Below are 21205 nucleotides of genomic sequence, written 5' to 3'. Positions count from 1 at the left end.
CATTGCTCAGTTTGTGTCTGTGTTTTATCCTTAAGGGAGACAAGCTTCTGCCTTAGTGTATTCTTGGGTTTGAAGACTTTTACACCATATTAAATGTAAGAAATCTTGTATACTACGTTTTTCTAATTAAGGTATCCAAAAATATCCACCAAAACTTACAACACATCCCATATTCCTGATTTAATAAATTAACTATGAAATCCTCTTTTTTCCTTTCATATAGGACAGCTTTTGCTCCATTCAGATAATTGTTATTCCTTGTTATAGATTTCTTTAATGTTTTAAAAGTCTTTTTTCTAAATCCAATAAAGAGAAATTATTTCAAATGTTGTTTGGGATTATCATGTTTATTTCCTTTTTAATTTTTGTTTGGGATTATCATGTTTATTTCCTTTTTAATTTTTGAAACCTCATCCAGTTTTCTCTTTACATCTGATGACATTTTCTTATTCAGAGACTTTATATTTTCCTCAAAGAAATTTTCCTACTTATCTTGTTCTATAACATCTTGGGGACATCTGTAACATCCAAGACATCATATAGCTATGATTGAGGCCAGATCCCTCCACACTTCCTCAAATGTCCCTAAATGCCATTATAAATCTTACTCTGATTCTAAAACAATTCTTTTTTCCTGCAAGCATATATTTATTCTTTAAGAAACAATTTCAAAGCCTTAATATTCAAAATTCAAAACTCCAACTTTTTCCAATGCCTTGAAAAGCTTACATTAAGGGTTGATGATATTCATCAGTATTTTCAGCTTTGTCATTCTGCAGGCATCTGACCTTTTAAAAAGAGTTAATAGGCAATTTTTGAAATTAACAAGGCAAATATATAAACTTAATATTCTTTAAAAGTGTCTGTTTGTAACTGGTGCAATGCAAATATGGCAAATTCTTCCATCTTCTGATTTCCTCTCCCCTTCAGAGAACTGTGCATTTTGTTTCTTTATGAGACTGAGGAAGAGCCACAAGGAGGAATTGCTTGGGTAGTCTCTGTTTGATCCAAAGGGTATCCTAGGAGCCAATTGGCTTCTGTTCCCTTCTAAATGCTGCAAATGTTGGTTCTCCGTAGAACTGCTGCGAGCATCCAGAGTGGGAGGTGCTCCAGTCTCATGTCGTACAGGCTGAGCTATAATTGAGGGAACGCCCTCCTCCTCCACGTGACTCCTCCTTGCGTTCCCCCAGATTTTAGCTCAGCCTCGACGACACAGGCAGCTAATTTTGTTCCTTGGCCGTTTCAGGTTCCTAATCTTAATTGCCATCAGGTTTGTCTTTTCCTCTTAAATCCTTGTTCCTTGCGTTAACTGTGTGGTTCCAAATTGTTGCCTTAGCGAGATTTCTCGCCCTCAGGGGAGAGGTAGGGGGAGTTGGAGCTTTGCCCCCCCTCCTCCTTCTTCTCTGCCTGTTCCCAAACCGCACTCCTTGGAGCCAGCCGCTTTTTTTCGTCTTTATCTTTCCGATCGTTGCGTCTTCCCCCCACTAACGCAATCAGAGGAAGCTCCGCTTCTTCTCCCAGCCCTTCTGAATTTCATTCCTTTTTAATTTTAAGGGCTGGTGTGTCTGTGGGCTTTTAGCGCCATTGCGGGCGGCCATTTTAGGCACGCCTCGTGGTCGGCGCCATTTTGGTGAGCTTCGAAGTTGCGTGGTTGACTGTTGGTCCTCAGCGTGATTAATAGGCCGCGTGGACTCTGAATTTGCCGAGAATACCGTGGCTCCGTGCCCAGTTATTCTCCCTTGACTTTCTTTTGCCTCAGTTGGTATTGTTCTGTGATTGCCCGCAACTCGCCCAGAGACCCAGGCAGTTACCTTCCAAGTTCGCTGGGAGGCTGCCTTTGGAGGCCTTCCTCACCCACCTCTTTCTCATTTGTGCAAAGTGATATTTCTTTTTGTATATAGAAGTATTAATTTTTCACTGGCCTCAGCGTTGCATTTGGCTTCTCTTATACAGTTTAATATTTAGTTAGTCTTTTATTAGGTTTCATTTCATATTTAACTACTTTGGGCTCCGCCCACCCTTAAAATAAATAAATAAATAAATAAATAAATAAATAAAATAATAACAAAAAATAATAAAAAATAAAAAATCAGAAATTAAAAATAAAACAATTTTTTTTCCTTTCTTAGATTAGCCTTTTGGCAAGACCTTTCCTTCAAAAAAAATTTTTTTTGACTATTATTAGCAGATAGATAATTAAGGGAAATTCCCTTTTTTCCTCCCAAAAGGGGGACGTGACCCAACTTTAGGAAAACTGGCTTGAGCAATAGGCCGAACTCCTAGGCGCACCAACCGCCTCCCCAAATTTCTTGGTATCATGGCAGAGGGCAATTCTAGTGGGCCTTCCTTAAAGGCCAAATCCAAAACCCACTACTTACGCACAAGGGACAAGGATTCCTCCAGTGCCTCCCAAAGGGATGCCTTGCGGCGTCATAAGGCTCTGGAGAAAGAATTTAGCAAACGCTCTAAGGACTCGCCTTCTGTAGCTCTTGCCCCTCCCTCTCTTGCTGTACAGCCCCCCCCCCCGCCGGGGCAGTCTTCCCCCTCCAGGTGTAGTTCTACACGAAGTCTCCAGACCCCTCGCGCCCCTGAGGCAACCTTCACGCCGAATGCAGCGGGCCTACGGCATGAAGACCCGGCTTCCTCTATTATCCCTGACAGTATCAAGGAGTGGATGCAACTCGCCATCCGTCAAGGGATCGCTGATGGCATGCAGCAATTGTCAAGGTCGGAGTCTCAAGGAATGGCGCCTGGATTTGAATCCGTGTCTACCAGGCCTATCGCCGGTCCAGCATCACAGCAGGGACAGGTACCTCTCCAATTGGACGTTCCATGCCTGGAGGGTGAGGATGCCCTGGTGGAGGAGGAAGAGGACTTTCAGTCCTTCGGGGAAGAGGAAGGTTCCGATAGGGGGTCACTGCACTATTCTGAGCCCCTATTTGAGGTGGACCCCATTGAGGGGGAAATGTCAGAAGATGAGGGCATTTCCCCTGAACAGCCGGCTATGGTGGGTCTGTTCAAGCCTCAGTTATTTAAATCCTTATTATTTAAGGCTAAAAATATTTCAGGTCTTCTTCCTTAGACCGCCTCTGAGCCGTCTCCTGCTACCCCAGGGGGTCAAGAAGATTCTATATTCAGTCATCCTATCATTGAGACTGAGGTAATCCCTACCCCCCCAATATTCTCCGATCTAGTAGCAAGAGAGCTGGCGTTGACAGGCCCTTCTCCTGCTCCTTCCAACCAGGACAAGAGGTGGTTCAATCTCGACCCGGAATTCTCAGCAATGCTGGCTACTCCGGAGGTAGACGACCCTATCGTTAGATTGGCCTCTTCTTCTTCCAATCCCACTGACGCTCTAGAGGCACTTAAACCTGAAGATAAACGGGCGGAATTGGCGCTCCGGCGGGCGCATCAATCAGATGCCTGGGCCATAAGATCGGCCACAGCGGCCTCCTTTTTTACCCGCTCTTCCTTAAGGTGGCTTAAACAACTAAAGCAGCATGTCCCTGCTTCAAACACGAGAGCCCAGCAGGACATCGCCAAGCTCACGGCCGCGGCGGAATTTGCAACCGACGCCACTTTTCACTCCGTGAAGTTCTTGGCCCGGGCCATATCCTCACACGTGGCTGCCAGGCGGCTACTCTGGCTCCGGCAATGGCACGCCGATGTGAAAAACAAGTCTAAGCTAGCCTCAGCACCCATCTCGGGGGGAAAGTTATTCGGCCCTGCCTTAGAACCATTGCTAATGGAGACGCGCAATAAGAAGAAATTTCTCCCGTCCATTTTTCGTAAATCAGATGCCAGAGGGTCCCAGCCCTTTCGGAGGGGCTCCTTTCGTCCCTCCTTCCAGCATTCCTTCACCCCTAGGTATCAGGCCTCGCAGTCCTTTCGACCGACCTTCCAAGACAGGGGCGACTCAGGTGACAGAGGCAGGAGGGGAGGAAGTTACAGGAGGCCCTTCAGAGGTTCAGGAAACAGGGCGTCCCGAAGGCCCAGGTAGTCCTTCCGCCTCCTATCCCATTGGTGGTCGCTGACCAATGGGTAACATCCACTTCGGATGCTTGGGTCACAGACACTGTCAGATTCGGTCTCTCCCTCCAATTTCATTCTCCACCACCACATCACTTTATGGTTTCTTCCCTATCCAGAGACCCGGCTAAGCGGGCGCTTATGTCATCAGCTATCCAGCATCTTGCAGATATTAGGGCTATCCAGCCTGTACCAGCCTCGGAGCGGGAAGAGGGGTTCTACTCCCTCCTCTTCTTAGTCCCTAAGCATTCTGGAGGCTGGAGGCCCATTTTGGATTTGAAGAGGCTCAATCGATTTATTGTCCGGCATAGATTTAAAATGCATACCCTTCAATCCATTTTACAGAGTATCAGAAAGGGAGACTGGATGACTTCGGTAGATTTGTCCGAGGCTTATCTCCATATTCCTATTCTCCCCTCGCACTCCAAATATTTGAGGTTTTGTTATAATCATCAGCATTTTCAGTATGTGGCCCTTCCCTTTGGCCTGGTTTCGGCCCCAAGGACCTTTACTAAGGTGCTAGCAGCTCTGGCGGCTCACCTCAGGCATTTCCCAATCCGAGTTCATTGTTATCTTGATGATATTTTAATTGTTTTGCCCAACCAAACCCAGGCTACACGTGACACTGCCACCACGCTTTCGGTGTTACAGGCCCACGGTTTCCTTGTGAACTGGGAGAAGAGTCAGCTCACTCCTTCCACCCGTATAGCCCATTTGGGAACCATCATTGATTCGGTTAGGGAGAAGGTTTTCCTTTCCCACGATAGGTTCATCAGCATACAAGCCTCCATCAGGATCATTAGGCAGTCTGGTAGGGCCTCCTTGCTTGATTTATCCAAGCTGCTGGGGAAGCTTGTTTCCTGCATTTCCATTATTCCATGGGCACGTTTGCATTCTAGATCGTTGCAGTGGTTCCTTCTGCCGTACCAACGTTCCGGATGGAGCAACTCCAACATCAGGGTGAAGGTCCCTCCAAGAGTCCTCGCCTCCCTTCTGTGGTGGACAAGACCTTCCATCAACAAGGGCCATCTATTCAAGGATCCTCCAAGAGTCACGCTCACTACAGATGCAAGTCTTTCAGGATGGGGAGCACACCTGCACTCCCTTTCGGCCCAGGGCGTTTGGTCGGCCACCGAGCAGCGTTGCAGCATCAATTGGTTGGAGCTTCACGTGGTGTACTTGGCCCTGAAGACCTTCCTACCACAGGTACAAAAAAACCACGTACTAGTCCTCACCGACAACACCACAACCAAGGCGCATATCAACCGCCAAGGGGGCACTCACTCTCTTCGCCTTATGAGGGAGGCCGAGCATCTGTGTCGATGGTCAGAAACACATCTATCCATCAGAGTGGAGCACATTTCGGGAGCCTCGAACGTGCACGCGGATTGGCTCAGCAGGGCCGTGTTGGACCAAGCGGAATGGCACCTTCATCCTCTTCTGTTCAAGGAGGCTGCGACCATCTTCGGCCGACCTCTGGTAGACCTATTCGCTTCTCCGCACAACGCTCAGACACCAAGGTTTTTTTCCCGATACCCCACCAACGGAGCAGAGAATTACGATGCCCTGCGTTGCCCCTGGCCTCCCGGTCTTCTGTATGCCTTTCCTCCTCTCCCGTTAATCACCCTTAAAGTGGTGTTCCTCGTGGCAATCACTTCAGCAAGAAGGATATCTGAAATTGCAGCTCTATCCGTCAGAAAGGACCTGTGCATTTTCCATCCTGATCGGGTGATTTTAAGGCCTGACCCTGTCTTTATGCCAAAGATCAATTCGGCCTTTCACAGAGCACAGGAATTGGTCCTACCTAACTTTTGTCCGAAGCCTGTGCGGGAAAAGGAACGGCAGTGGCACACCCTCGATGTGCGCAGAGCTCTCCGTATATACATCCATCGAACTCATCCTATCAGAAAGTCTGAGTCCCTTTTTCTTTCCTTTCAGCCGAAGACGCTGGGTTGCAAAGTCTCCCCGTCTACTGTAGGCCGCTGGATCAGGGCTACCATCTCTAAGGCCTATTTGGCCCAAGCTCTGCCGGTTCCTAGTGGGATAACTGCTCACTCTACCAGGAGTGCAGCTACTTCGGTAGCCTGGGCCACCCAGGCTTCCATCCATGACATCTGTAGGGCGGCCACCTGGGCTTCCCCATCTCCCTTTATATGACACTACAGAATTGACACTTATGCCTCCGCTGAGGTGTCCTTTGGTAGACGAGTCCTTCAACAGGTGGCAAGAGAGCCAGAGGAGATTCCGACCCAGACGGAGTCCCGCCCATAGGACAACGTGCTTTGGTATGTCCCACTCTCTGGATGCTCGCAGCAGTTCTACAGAGAATGGGCGTTGGTTCTTACCTGATACGCCTCTTCTCGTTGAACTGCGTAGAGCATCCAGCCCCACCCTTCTTATTCCGTCTGGTAGGGAATCCTGTTTCGGCCAATGATCTTGTTTATTGTTGTTGAGAGTTGTTTTTTCTAGTTAAGTTAGAGGATTGTTCTTGTCCTCTTGTCTTCGTAAAACTGGGGGAACGCAAGGAGGAGTCACGTGGAGGAGGAGGGCGTTCCCTCAATTATAGCTCAGCCTGTACGACATGAGACTGGAGCACCTCCCACTCTCTGGATGCTCTACGCAGTTCAACGAGAAGAGGCGTATCAGGTAAGAACCAACGCCCATTCTGATCATGAAGCTGTCCTTAGTCCTCTATTTTCCTTTGGAAGTTGGAAAAGTTTAGTATTTTTTTCCTGTGGCCCAGGTTATTAACTGAACAGTGGGATATAGCTTGCTGATTTCTTGCCATTAAGGATAACAATCTAGTCTTCTTCAGCTATCAAGCCAATATGACAGAAGAAAAATGCTGTTTTATAGAAGTATAGAAGAGAATTGCTGCCAACTTAATTTCTGCAAAAGTCTGAGCTTTTAGAAAACTAGATTTGAAGAATTAGATTGTTCAATTTTTATATGAAGTTGACTTAGATCAAAGCCGTTAAAATTGGTGGGAAGTTGCATTTGTAGTTTTGTTGAAAATTTGGCAGTAAGCTATTTTTTGTTTGTGTCTTTGAGTCTGTTTTTGACTTCCGGCAATTATCTGGACCAGTGGTTGCCAACTAGTGGGCAGGGGACCACTGGTGGTCCGCAAGAAAATTTGGTGGTCTGAAGAGAAATGCCCCCCCCAAAGCAATTAATCCAGGCTGCATGGGAAGACAAAGCTGTGCTACCCACATGGCCCACCAACCCGCTGCCCCCACCCTTCGGCCAAGTGCAAATTTTATATTGAGTAGAAGCACATGAGCTGGAACTGGAAGGTAAGACCAATGGTGGGGGAGGGAAATCTGCCCCGGGATGGCTTACTGACATTGGTGGGAAAGTTGGTCTCATATTCCAGAGCTGCGGTAGTCACAGGACTGGCCCTTTGGTCATCCTGCAGCAGTTGCTCCTCCACCCGGGTGCACCGGCCTGCCATGGACTGGAGGAGCAGCTGCTCCGGGATGACCAAAGGGTCAGTCTTGTGACTACTGCAGCTCTGGAATATGGGACTGACTTTCCTATCAACATCAGCAAGCCATTATCAATCAAAATTCATATTAGTGGTCCGCAGGATTTAAAATTATGAGTGGTGGTCCCTGAGGTCCAAAAGGTTGGTGACCCCTGGTCTGGACTACTTCCTGCAGTTTTCTTGACAAGTTATTTCAGAAGTGGTTTGCCATTGCTTGCTTTGTAGGGCTGAGAAAGAGTGACTGCCCCAAAGTCATTCAGCTGGCTTTGGGTCTGAATCAGAATTAGAAGTCATGTTTTTATGGTTTCTAGTCTGAGTGTTAACTACTACCCCAAACTAACTAAAACCTCATTTAAGTCTTGGGAAATCTTACATAGTTGAAAGTTTTCACTTCTGGGTCATAAGAGAACATGGTTGAGGATAATTTTAGTGGAATAAATTTTACCTGGCTGGCTAAAAGAGCACAATATGTATAGCACTATACCTTTTTTCTTAATGGTACTTTTTTTTCATTGTAGCCTGTACCAACCAATTTATAGCATATTCCTCCATAGTATCATGTCACTCAAGCTCTAATTTGAATCAAGTTCCATGCCATAGCAAAGAAGTAATTTGTTTTTACTTAATATTAATAAAGCATTTCATTTTTTATACATGGAGCAGAGCAGTTGTGCATAACATATCAAAATTTGTTGGAAATCTGCATGGATTGTCCTTGAGATTATGCAGGACAGACGGGGAGCAAGAGTTGTGACCCGCCAGCTGCCAGCAGAACTGGCGGCAGACTTGGAGGATGAGGAGGTTGGGGAGGTTCTTGGGCCAGTCCTGGAGTCTGGAGAAGGCTCTGATGGATGCTGTGCGTCAGAAGCAGGGATAGGGCCAGGGCCTCTGACATTTCACAGCTGCCTTCGGAATTGGAGATAAGTGGGGGGAAAGAACAGCTGGATCCTGTTCCAGATGTGCAGATGCGCAGAGCTGTCAGGAGAGGAGAACAACTAAGGAACGGGCTGACTCGGAAAAAAAGGCACATGTGGATGCTGAATGGCCCCTGCCTGCGGAATAAATAGAAGCAAAAGGACAGTGGTAATTGCAGGAGACAATAGTTCATATTTCTTTAGGAAGATTTGCTTATTGTGGGTGTGCCTCACAGAGACTCCTTGCCAGGAATTAATTTACAGCTTTGAGACTGGAAGCCTGGCAATTATCCAAGGATTGATAAGGTCTGTTCTTGCAATTAACCCTTGGAAGGATTATTGCCAGGACTTTTCTGTGTGTGAATGCCATGAATTCACAGTAACTAAATAAAGAGGGGTTTTTCGAGACAAGGAGTCTGTTTCTTGGTTCTGCTAAGCCTGTGTCAGAACAACAAGCTTACCATCAGATTGCAAGAAGATAAGTGAGCAGTCAGATGAGACCCAAGCTCATTAGTAGCCTCATGTTGCAGTAAACAAGAACATACGTTCAATTTCGAGGCTACTAAGATTATTGGCTGTGCAGGTGCAAAGATAGGGAAATGATTGAAACCTGGGAAACAGGCTCCTTGTCAGTTAAAAGGAGTGCTGATTTACCACCAGCTTATCAGTACTTTGAAACTAAAGACAGCACAGGGAAACAATAGCCAATCACTGCCCATCAACACGCCAATCAACCAGTAGGAAGGCACCACATAAATATGATGCATAAAATAGCCAAAACACATACTCTGGTAGATGGGCTCCAGCATGAATCTGAAAGATTGGAGATCTAAACCTGTGATTCTGGTAACCAACCCAGATTGGATTAGAATTTATATCTTTATTTAAGTTTCACTGTTTTTATTTAATCTGTTGGGCTTCTGCTGCTTTAAAATTATTTAGCAAGATTTCTCCTGCCATCCATTAGCTTCTGTAACATATTTCAAGAATTTCCCCTAACCCTCAAAAACTTTTTGCAATAGCTCTAGGGGACATTTCATGATTCACAATGGAAGTGGAAATGTTTTCCTTGGATCAGTAAATAGGGCTAAAAAACCCTACTGAGTTTCTCCAATTTGAGTGATCATCATATCTAATATTTCTTTAAAACCCTTTTTCCTTTCATCTCTTCTTTCGCTCATTTTCCCCATTCATTTTGGTTCATGTAGGCATGTAATGGAGGAGATAGGAAGACCTGTGGATTGCAGTTAGCATTATCATTTGATTTGCACAGCCACAATATGATTCAATGATTTTCAACTATTTTTTTCTCCAAAGCAATCAATATTGTGAGGCCAGCCAAATGGTATTTGATGACAAGCCCTTAATCTATAAAAACCGTAGCAAACTCTGTTCTTTCTACTGTTGAACAGTAGAAACAGAATGGATGCTATACAGGATAGGATCAGTTTGAAAAACTGTAAGGCTATGTGGCACAGTAGGAATGCCAGAAGGTATATAACAAAGTACAAAAATATTGAGGTTTAGAAATACAATATTAGACATTTAATATTTTTATATTAAATGACTAATATTGTATTTCTAAACCTCAATAAAATGGTAAAATGCTAAAGCAGCACAGACGGTTGATGATATTTGCAGTTCATGGATATCTGTCAAGATACTAATGTTTGCTATGGGATAGCTGTGGCACAAAGGAACTTGTGTCTACATCGAGTAGCATAAGTCCTCGACTTATGAGATGTTTGTTAAATAAGTTTTGCCCCATTTTACAATCTTTCCTTATTAAGTTATTAAGTCAATTATTGCAGTTGTTAAGTTAGTAACATGGTTGTTAAATAAATCTTCCCCATGGTTTAGTAATAGTTTAGTAACCATTGACAGTTATAACAGTGATGAAAGTGATGAGTGTAAGAACAATGTGTCTCAGTCTTGGTTGCTAAACAAAGACTATCAGTATCTGTTCTAGATATGAAAAATTCATAGTGTATTGCTGTATTACTAACAGCATGTTTTTTTCTTGATTATCAGAAAGAACAGACCAGGTGGAAGTTTAAAAAGAGCAATAACTTTTTTCCCTTACTATCACCAGACAAAATGAAAAAAAATTCAGGTGGGTGATGTTTTTTAATTACTTGTTATTTGAATATATGTTTTAACATAATTTAAAAATTAATGCTAATTGCATTTTTCAAATACAAGAAATATCAGGCTATTTATAGATATGATTTAAAATGTGAAAGTAATGATAGTTTTAAATCCGTTTCATTTCTTTAACTGTCAAATAGACTGGAGAATATTTTTTAATTAAACAAACAAAATTGCTATTATTTAACATGCATTTTTGGCAAATAATTTGTTTAAACTAATTTACTTTCAACACCAGTCAACACAATTTTGGCACTGCAAAACAATTCTGGCGCTCTATCTGATTGAGAGAAGTATTTATTTTAATTAAGAGTAACTCATAATTAGCCTTTCATCAATCATTTTCTTCACTATAGGCAAATTTTATACTATTTCTCATTATAAGGAACTAATCGTTTATGTATATGCTGCACATTATTCTAGGAAAAATGCAATTAAGAAGTTTGTGGTTTCGTTTGATGTATATATCCTACTACTATCTTAGCATGCTTTTTGATCATCTTATTAAGCTATCATATGTTTTATTTGTTTAGATATAGCAACAAGATATGTGAACATAACAAATGTGTTCTATTAAACCCAGGTACAAGATTAATTGTGTTGAATAAATCCAGCTACTACCTCTAAGAAGACCTTATCTCTACTGAGCAATAGATTAGTGTATCAGACCAGTTGAAGATGGGATGGAAAGATTATTTTAGACCAAATCTGAAAAGGCAAACATTTTAGAACATGGGGGGGGGGGGGGGGGGGGGGGGGGGGGGGGGGGGGGGGGGGGGGGGGGGGGGGGGGGGGGGGGGGGGGGGGGGGGGGGGGGGGGGGGGGGGGGGGGGGGGGGGTTTTTTATTTAAATGTACTCTTGAGTTGCTGACATAGGGAAAATACCATCAATTTTGTATGGAGATAGATGTAAATCAAAGATGTATAAGTCATTAAGCAGAACAGTGGTTATGTGAGAGTTTGGGGAAGCTCTTAGAGGCCTAGTGCAAGTCTAGTCTAGCCTTTAAAACAGTGGTCCCCAACCTTTTTTATGCCGCGGCCAGGTACCGGCATCAGCTGGGCGCCGCCATCTTGTTTTGATGAAAAAGTGCTTCCGGTGAGCTTTCTACCCGGAAAAGCTCACCGGAAGCACTTTTTCATCAAAACAAGATGGCGGCGCCCAGCAAACCAGCGGCCCGGTAGGATTTGTTCCACGGACCGGTACCAGTCCGCGGACCGGTGGTTGGGGACCCCTGCTTTAAAAGGCCTCCGTACCCCAATGTTTGGGTCCTCCAAGCCTTCCCCTTCTCCTACAAGGCTTTTCCCGACTCCCACTGTATCTCTGCAATCCTTAGGCCTGACTCCCACCCCACCAGACAGCACAGCCTTCTCCTCCGTACCTTTTGAAGAACTCTGAACCTCATGTTGGTGAAGGAGAGAAGGACATGCATCTCTGGGCTGCCTGAGTGTTGTGGAAGCAGCCACAATTTTGACTGTGCCTGGGATTCATCCCTGGGCCATGTGGTGGACTTGTGGAAGCAGCTGCCATTTGCCATGTCTGCCTCTGGGTCAAAATGCTGGGTGCTTCTGGGTCATTGTCACATGGGATGGTATAAGGCTCCTGTCTTGAGCATTGGGTTGGACTAGAAGACCTCTAGGGTATCTTCCGAGCCTATAATGCTATGTTTCCAAATGTATCACAAGCAAGTCATACTTTTAAATTAGATTGTAAGAAAATAAATCTATCCTAAGAAAAATGTACCAATAAATTTGTCAGTTATAATTTAAGGTAATAGCAGTAGAGAATTGTTTTTCTTATCTCAAAAAAATGATAATGTTGCATGTATTTTCTCTGTCTTATCAATAAAATAGGCAACCAGGCATCAGAAGAAATTAAGGAAAACGATATTGAGGAGGTGTGCTTAGGATCATCAATCCTTCTGGTTGAAAGTGGAGAAGAAAAAGGAGAAGGAGAAGAAAAAGGAGAAGAAAGAGAGAAATCATGTGCAGAACAGTAAATTACTTCATATTAAATATTTCATGAAAGTATTTTATTCCTGTCCATGTTAGTGTAGATAAATGATCAATTGTTGAGAGAAAGGTTAATTGGTTTTTCCCATGTTTTGGTAATTAATGTGGGGTGAGCCTAGGTCTTGCCTTGTAAGACACAGAAAGTGTCTTACAAAGTTAAAGGATATGGGTGATAATTAGTACATTTCCCAAAGGAGTTGAGAAAATACTGTATGTGCATAGTTTTTCTTTAAGGGTTAGGAATTTAAAACAATTATTAAGAACATTTAGAAAATCCTGACTGAATGGTTTAATTCTCTTCCCATTTAGATGTGCTTTAATGAAGAAGCATTTTATTTATCCCAAAATTTTACCAAGTCTAAGGGTTTTTCTGCAGGAAAAGAAACAGAAGAATGATGTATTGAAGGATCAGCTTCTAAACAAATAAAAATGTCAGGACCTATGTTATCGTTATAAGCCATGAAAGTGTTCCGATAGTACAATGAGATTCGAATGCCGTTGCTTAAAGAGCAGCTTTATATAAAAGATTTTGGCATTTGTAATTGAAAACAAGTTAGTCATATTTTTGCTGTGACATTTAAAGTGACTGAGTTGAGAAAACAGCAGAATTGTGTAAAATGGGTTGAACTTGTTTGTTGCAGTTTTAAACCAATCACTTTATTCCCTAAAAAGTACAGAGAATGTGTAATATGCAGCTCCTTTCTGGGTTAAAGTCTTGACTATGATTTTACTTCTGAATAAGAGAGTTGTCACTGTTGGCACTTTGAAGAAGTCCAGACAAAGTTTTCTGTGTGGATCTGTAAGAGATACATATTCAGGATTCTATACAATCATATTAAATAATTTATCTGTTGGGAGGTTATCACTAAAGCCACAACTTCATCTCAGAAATGAATTAGGTGTATTTGTTATTATAAAGCACTAATTAAATGTGGCTTTGAATGTTTAGATTTTATCATTATTGTATTTAACCTGCCACTGCATGACTTTAAGATCATAACTCTACAGTATTCACTTAGCCAATTCTGTTTATTTTTCTAAGATAAGTCTTGACAATGTCTAGATCTGCCAGATACACACACACAAATATTAGAATTTTGCTTTGAAGACTTGAGCGTTGTTGAGTTAAAGTCAACATGTTTAAAGTTTGTGTAACATAACAAAATAGAAAAATTATTACTAGCATTAGTTTTATCAGAAAATATTTTTGTAAAATGTCTAAGTTTATTTTGAAAATGAAGCTCCTTGGACTGACCCTTTGTGATATGTGAGAATCTACTTGCCTTTCTTTTCTCCCTAGAAATTCAGCTACTGTAAAGCCAGAAGAGGAATGTGAATCTTTTGATTTATCTTCTGTGTCTTGGGTTTCAATTTCTCGAAAGAAGCGAAAACCACAGAAAAAGAGAACATCTGCTTTATTTGAAGAAAATCGGGAAGCTCAGCAGCATAACAGGAGAAAAAATAAAAGGGAATTGGAGAAAACAGTTATGCCAATTCCAGTGCAGGAACTAAATACAATATTATATGATGTTGGTGAAACAAGTTTTGATGGATTTCAAAATGCTTCAAGAATTAATCAAGTAATGGCTGTGGAGAATGATAAATCACAATTGGTTAGGTCTTTTGTTACCTCCCATGAAACAAGGATGCAAATGCATTCTAAAAATAAATATAAAGATTTAGCAGGAATACATGACAGAACTTACCCAATAAGTAGAAACCAAGCAAAAGACCATATACCTTTACTAGAAGCAGAGCAAAAGTCATCAGTCCAGATACAACCTGTAAAAAAAGCAAAACAAAGCTCATCACAGAATAAGTTGACCACACAGACAAAAGTGCAAGATGAAAAACAAGAGAGTAGTGTTTTGGCTCTACCATCAAAGGACTGCACACAATCTAAGAATACAGATATTTATTCTGACAATTCAGTTTCTATGCCATGCTTTGTTCCTGTAGCTCATAATACACTGGATAAAAAGTTACAGTTACCATTCAAAAAACAATCAGGGACTCAAAAGAAAAAGAAAAGATCCGCTGTTGTACGTATGAGGAACAAGAACAGGCAATTTGTTTCAAAGGGGAGCCTTGAAGATGGTCATGGAGAGGAACAGTTAGATAAAAAGAAGATTCTTCATCCTTTTAAGCTAAGAGTTGAGTTAAAGAGAGCAAAACCTCAAAAAGTAAAAGAGACTTCTTTGCCAAAGTCTCAGAATAATGTATTATATCAAGAAGATTCTTGTGAGCAGCATGTGACAAAAAAACATTTAAATGTTTCAGTAACACCACAAAACAATGAAGAATTATCACAGTAAGTTATGATTGTACAATTATGTTTTAATACTGCTTTTTCTTAATGCAATGCAATTTTGTACATTGGGATCATTGATCAGCTTTGAGCAAAGCCATTAATACTCAGCTCAAGTGGTTAGACCTCTTCTGAGGTACAGATTGGGACTTCGATAATTCCCTGAGTACACATACCAATTACAGCCATTTTTCTTTTATTTAAAATAACGTATATGCTTGTATTCATCCCTAGGAATCTTTAGGTATTTTGCAACAGTTTTTAAAGTGCTAAAATAAGCTAAATGAAATAAAAGAAGAGATGGCTGAAGACTAGTAACAAAAAAAAAGGAATATATAAAATTTACCTGAAAAACAATGATGGAGTTAGAATGGACCTTGGAGGTCTTCTAGTCCAACCCTCTGGTCAAGCTGAAAACCCAATACTATTTCAGACAAATAGTTGTTAAATCTCTTAAAAACCTCCAGTGTTGGAGCACCCAAAACTTCTGGAGGCAAGTTGTTCCATTGATTAATTTCACCTTAGTTCTAGCTTGGTTCTCGCCTTGATTAGTTTCCAACCATTGTTCCAGAGCTTCGGGTGCTTTGGAGAATAATTGACCCCCTCTTCTTTGTGGCAGTCCTTTAGATATTGGAACTCTGCTATCATATTACCCATTCTTTTCATTAAACTAGACATACTGAATTCCTACAACTGTTCTTTGTATGTTTTATCCTCCAGTCCCCTAATCATCTTTGTTTCTCTTCTGTGCGATCTTTGCACTACAAACATCAGTATTGGCTTGGAATATTGTAATGGTTGGCATTGGAAAAGCCTTATATTCGTATTGTAGGCCTTGGAAAATTATTTTTTGAGGTAATCTGCTAGTTAAAGCCTTTGTAGATTAGGCCTTAAATATGGCTTGGACACAGACTGAAAAGCAGTGCAGATCTGTTAGCAAGATTTAATATCTATAAGATAAATTATGCCATGTTGATCTAACAGCATCAGTTCTAGCTAGTTACATCTTGCAGACCAGTCAGCTGTAGAACTTTGTTAAATGAAAATACAAGTAGTCCTCAACTTATGACCACAATTGAGCCCCAAATTTCTGTTGCTAAATGAGATAGTTGTTAAGTGAATGTTGTCCCATTTTATGACCTTTCTCGCCACAGTTGCTAAGTGAATCAGTTAAGTTGTTAAGTTAGTGACATGGTTGCTAGTGTTTGGGGATAAACCCCTAGCAGAGTATGCAGCAGCAGTCAAGCCAGGCAGCCAAATGAGAGAGGAAGGGTTTTAGAGTATACACACACTGAACACAAACACAGTTTGGAGTTTAAATAGTTTTTAATCCAGTTAGAGTTTAAGCATTGTCAATCAGTCCGTATGTCATTCACAATATATCCATTCAGTAAGACTCACTAACTCAGTCCAGATAATAGTCCTTACTATATCTTTATCAGCCGATAAAGATATCTTCTCCTCCTCCGATGCCTTTCTCCAGAGGATAACGCTGGATATTCAGTAGAACGATCAAAAAGTAGACAGTCGCAGTAAAACAGTAATAAACAGTTGTATCCAGCAGTAAACAGCAGTAAACAGTAAACAGCAAAACAGTAGGCAGTAAGCAGCAAGCTTTCTCCTGCTTCCTCTTATTGCAGTTTCTAACCGCACCCTTAATTGGCTAATTACATGCAGTGTGGTGCTTAAAGTTACAAACACTTAAACTATGATACCTTAGTTTATATATTTATCCACCCAAACCTTGTTGGGTATCAATGTTATACCTAACATTCTCCCCTTTTGGGTGATATAAATATATAATACCTTTACAATCTAACCCCATAGTTTTCACAACTCTCCTGGTGCTTCCTGGCACCTTGGGCTTTTGTAAAATTATCAGCTACATTGTCCTCCGACATGCAGTACTCCAGCTGTATCATTTTACTTCTCACAGATTGTCTAACGTTTAGGTACCTTAAATCTGTATGCTTGCTCCTAGTTTTGACTGCAATATTTGTGGCCATTTGAATTGCTGCCTGATTATCTTCATGTATAATTATAGGATAATTCACAGTTATGCCTATATCATTCATCATTTGCTTATACATAATCAATTCTGTACATAATAGCGATAAACAGGAGAATTCTGCCTCCATAGTTGACAAACTTATATGCTGTTGTCTTATTGACTTCCAACCTATTAATGTCTTACCCAGCATTATGGCTGTTCCTGAAGTCGACTTTCTTGTGTCTCTTTCTGATGCAAAACTAGCATCAGCATAAGCACTCAGAATTAGATCACCTTTTGGCTCTAGATACAATGAATAATTCATTGTCTTTTTAAGATATCTTAATATTCTTTTAGCTGCAATCCAGTGTCTTTCACTTGGTGCAGAATTGAAACGAGCTAACTGATTCACACTGTACAATATGTCTGGTCTAGACCAATTGCTAATATAAGACAAACTACCTATTAATGATTGATAAATTACCTTATCAAACCCCGGGCTTTGTGCATCAGTGTTGCTAAACTCCTGACTCATTGGAGTCTTAGCCGGCTTACAAAGCTCCATTTTATAATCTATTAGCAATTTGCATATCTTATCTTCCTGAGATATCTTAAAGCCCTTCTGTGTTTTCTGTATATTTAAACCGAGATATTTTTTTATCTCCCCTAATTGCTTAATCTTTATTTTCTTTTCTAATGATGCTATTATTTTATTGGCCTCATCATTAGTTTCAGTAATCAATGCAATATCATCAGTGAACAACAATAATAATGATATTTTCCCATTTGTCTCCCTCTTAAATAGACATGGATCGGCTAACCCAGCTCTGAATCCTATATTGTTTAGTTCCTTTACAATATACTGGTTCCATTCATAGCCTGATTGTTTAAGACCATAGAGGCTTTTTTTTTAACAACCAACAATCATTATTATCTATTATTTCACTTTTAATTCCAACAGGTTTTTTCATATATATAGTGTGTCTTAATGGGGCGTGCAAGTAAGCGGTTTCCACATCTAGGTGGTTAATTATATATATATATTGCTAGCTCCCCACACTAAAGCTGCCCTCAAGGTTGCTGCCTTAAGACTAGGTGCAAACACCTCATCATAGTCATTGGCATTCTGTCTAAAACCTTGGGCTACTAATCGTGCCTTATGGATTATATTTCCATCTTTATCAGATTTTACCTTAAAGATCCATTTGCAGCCAATGGACTTCAAATCTACAGGTAATCTCGCATTCTCATATACTTTCATATTCTTTAATGAGTTCAGTTCCTTATTCATTGCTGCATACCAACATTCCTTATCCTTAGTAGGATACATTTTTATTTCATCTACGGTACATGGAACTTTATTAATCTGGCACACTGTGTTAGCCTGGTACCTATCAGGCGGTCTAGATATTCGTGTAGTTCTTCTGGGAATTACAGGGCTTGCAGGAGAACTTTTTTGAACTACTACCTGTTCATCTTCCTCATCCTGCTCAGCTATTGGATCTATTTCTTCCTTTATGGGCTCTATTTCTTCCTGTATTTCTCTCTTTACTTTATTCTTAAAGTTACAGGGATAACTAATGGGATTTCTATAGGATTCAATAATTACTTCTTTATTGGTATCCTGTTCTAACTTCTCCCATCCTACGTGCTCTAGAAATTGGGCACTAGCACTACATAACACCTTAGATGTGCCTTTCTCCCAAAATCTATATGCCCTATGGTTTGCCTGGTAACCAACGAAGAAAAATCGCTTAGCTCTGTGTTGCCCTTTATGCCTGAGTTGTGTAGGGATATGCACCCATGCTGGTGCACCAAATGTGTGCAGGTAACTTAGGTCAGGTTTCCTGCCATGCCACTTGGTGAATGGTATTTCACCTGTCGTTGTGTTAACAACGTTGTTCAATATGTTATTAGCACACATTGTAGCCTCCCCCACAAAGAATCAGGTAATCCAGAATCAGTTAACATTGTTCTAACCATTGCCTGTAGTGTTTGGCCTCTTCTCTCTATGAATGCGTTGTGTTCTGGCCTGTATGGTGCAGACTTTTTGTGCTCTATTCCAGCTACCTTTAGTCTGTTCTGGAATTTGTTGTTAACAAATTCCGTACCATTATCTGTCACCAGGGTTATCAGTTGCCGTTTAGTCTTTCTTTCTGCAAATTTAAGCCAGTTGAAAAAATGTTGATATGTTTCAGTTTTGCTCTTCATTAAGTAGCAAAACCCATATCTAGAATGGTGGTCCATAATGCTCAGTATATATCGAGCACCCCCATACTGGGTTTCTTTGGACCTATGATGTCTGCAAATATCACTTCTAAAGGTTCTTTGGTTTTGAAACCATTTAACCTATTTGCAGGCAATACTTTGCTCTTATCTTCACAGCAAACATTACAACGCAAATATTTATCACAAGGTTTTAACCTTATTCCATCAGATAACTCTACTGTAAGTTTTAGCATTTTAAAATTTACATGCCCCAAATGCCTATGCAATAAATGGATACATTCATTATGAGGCTTTATATTGTTAAATACAGTCTGTGCCTCCCCTTTCTTACTATCATCTAAGACAGGGGTGTCAAACTCAAATTCATCGGGGGCCGCATCAGCAGTTTGGTCCCCATCAAAGGGCCGGTTGTATCTGTAGGTCTATGTGTCCACTCTTTATTATCATAAATTAATGTCACTGCATTCAATTATTACTGTTTTTTGTAATAATGTAAGTAATAACTAGCTCTGAAAGCAGAAACATAGTCAGAATAATGACAAGTAGATATTCAAATGTACAATTATTGTACAATGTATTGAAAAATGTTTTTGGTAACAAACATTAATTTTTTTAAACATACAAATATTGCCAAACACTGTTTATTAAACATATGGAAAACACAAGGCATTACCTTTTTTTTAACTTTACTGACTAGATGGCTGACATCGTTTTCCTAAGGTCAGTCCATCGATGTTTGGCGTTAGGTCTTGTGCTGTAGCAATCCGCAAAACAGCATGGAGTTTATCATCAGTGATGCGTGATCTGAGCTTGGTCTTGTTCAGATTCATGACTGAAAACATCTGTTCACATAGATAAGTGCTCCCAAACATGGACAGAACACGTGCAGCTTGAAGTCGGAGCTGTGGCATCAAAGCAGGGGAGGAGACGGTAAAGTCGCGCCTGTCGCATCCTGGAACTTCGCTTTCAGGCTGCTGTTGGACTGCCCCTTTATAGTGCCCAGCCATCTGCCCCTCCATTTACTTTACTTACCTTTTACTTCTTTTCTTTTACTTCTTTCTTCTTGCTCCTCTCGCGGCGTCCGCGCGCTCCTCTGATCCCTGGAGATGTCGGGCGGACGTCACGTGATGACGTCACGTCCGACACCCAGGGAGCAGTGCGGGGCAGAAAGAAGTCGGGCCAGGTCCCGGAAGGTAAGTAATTTTTTTTTTTTTAAACTTGAGCCATTTTTAAAATGAATTTACTCCGTGCAGGCACGGAGTAAATTCATTGAAAAAAAAAAGGGGAGGCTGCAAGGCTGGCGGCGGCACCACGGGCCATCAGACGAGGTCTGGCGGGCGGATTTGGCCCGGGCCTTGTGTTTGACACCCCTGATCTAAGACGTATAACGTTCCATTTAAAGCTGCAGTTACCCTTTTTTTATCCTTCTCAATTATGCAATTATTATTTTTAAATGTAATTACATAACCTAGTTTGACTAATACCCTTACAGAAAGCAAGTTGAACTTTAGTTGCGGTACATACAACATTTTTATATCCTGATTTATGCACGGACAATGTGCAGTACCTTCTCCTTTCGCTTTCAGGTTCCAGCCATTAGCAAGTGATATATGTTGAGAGCTTGTAGACATTTTTACAAATTTTGTCTTATCTCTCGTGATGCAGTGGGATGCACCACTGTCCACCACCCATAAATCATTCTTCACATCACAGTTGCTAAACATGGTTAGTTCAAAGGCTTTCTTGGGCTTTTTTACATTCTGGCTTTTTCCCTTTTTGCAGAAACTTGCCAAATGTCCTCTTCCTCCACAATTAAAACACTTTTTAATTGTGTATGCCGTCGAAGATAAATTCTCTTCTTCCGGGTGCTTTACTTTACTAAGCTGGTTTCTATCAAGCTTTGAAGATAATTTCTCTTCTTTCATAGATTTATCTTCTCTCAGCTGGTCACGTTCACACCTTCTTCTGGCTTCTTCTAGTAGCCTGCCTGTAATCTCGGTTAATGAGAGGCTATCTTTAGGCAATACTTCCAACGAAGTCACATAGTCATCATAGCTTTGATCTAATGAATATAATATAATGTATACTTGTTG

General features: G+C 41.2%; 1 protein-coding gene across 1 annotated transcript in view; it reads left to right on the top strand.

The window, feature by feature from the left end:
* The first annotated feature begins 10463 nt into the window (after window positions 1-10463).
* Window positions 10464-21205, top strand: part of CENPC (centromere protein C) — a 53095-nt gene continuing 42353 nt past the window's right edge. The window contains exons 1-3 of the mRNA XM_087947331.1: window positions 10464-10540; window positions 12427-12568; window positions 13886-14896. Of these exons, the coding sequence (XP_087803457.1) occupies window positions 10525-10540; window positions 12427-12568; window positions 13886-14896 (1169 nt within the window). The 5' untranslated portion in view covers window positions 10464-10524. The remainder of the gene's footprint in view (window positions 10541-12426; window positions 12569-13885; window positions 14897-21205) is intronic.

Source organism: Notechis scutatus, chromosome Z, assembly GCF_049901735.1.
Source record: "Notechis scutatus isolate UNSWTSFEM ecotype Mainland chromosome Z, rNotScu1.2, whole genome shotgun sequence".
In the NCBI taxonomy this organism is placed as follows: domain Eukaryota; kingdom Metazoa; phylum Chordata; class Lepidosauria; order Squamata; family Elapidae; genus Notechis; species Notechis scutatus.
Note: the sequence above shows the minus strand (reverse complement) of the source record. Positions and strands in the feature narration are given on the sequence as shown.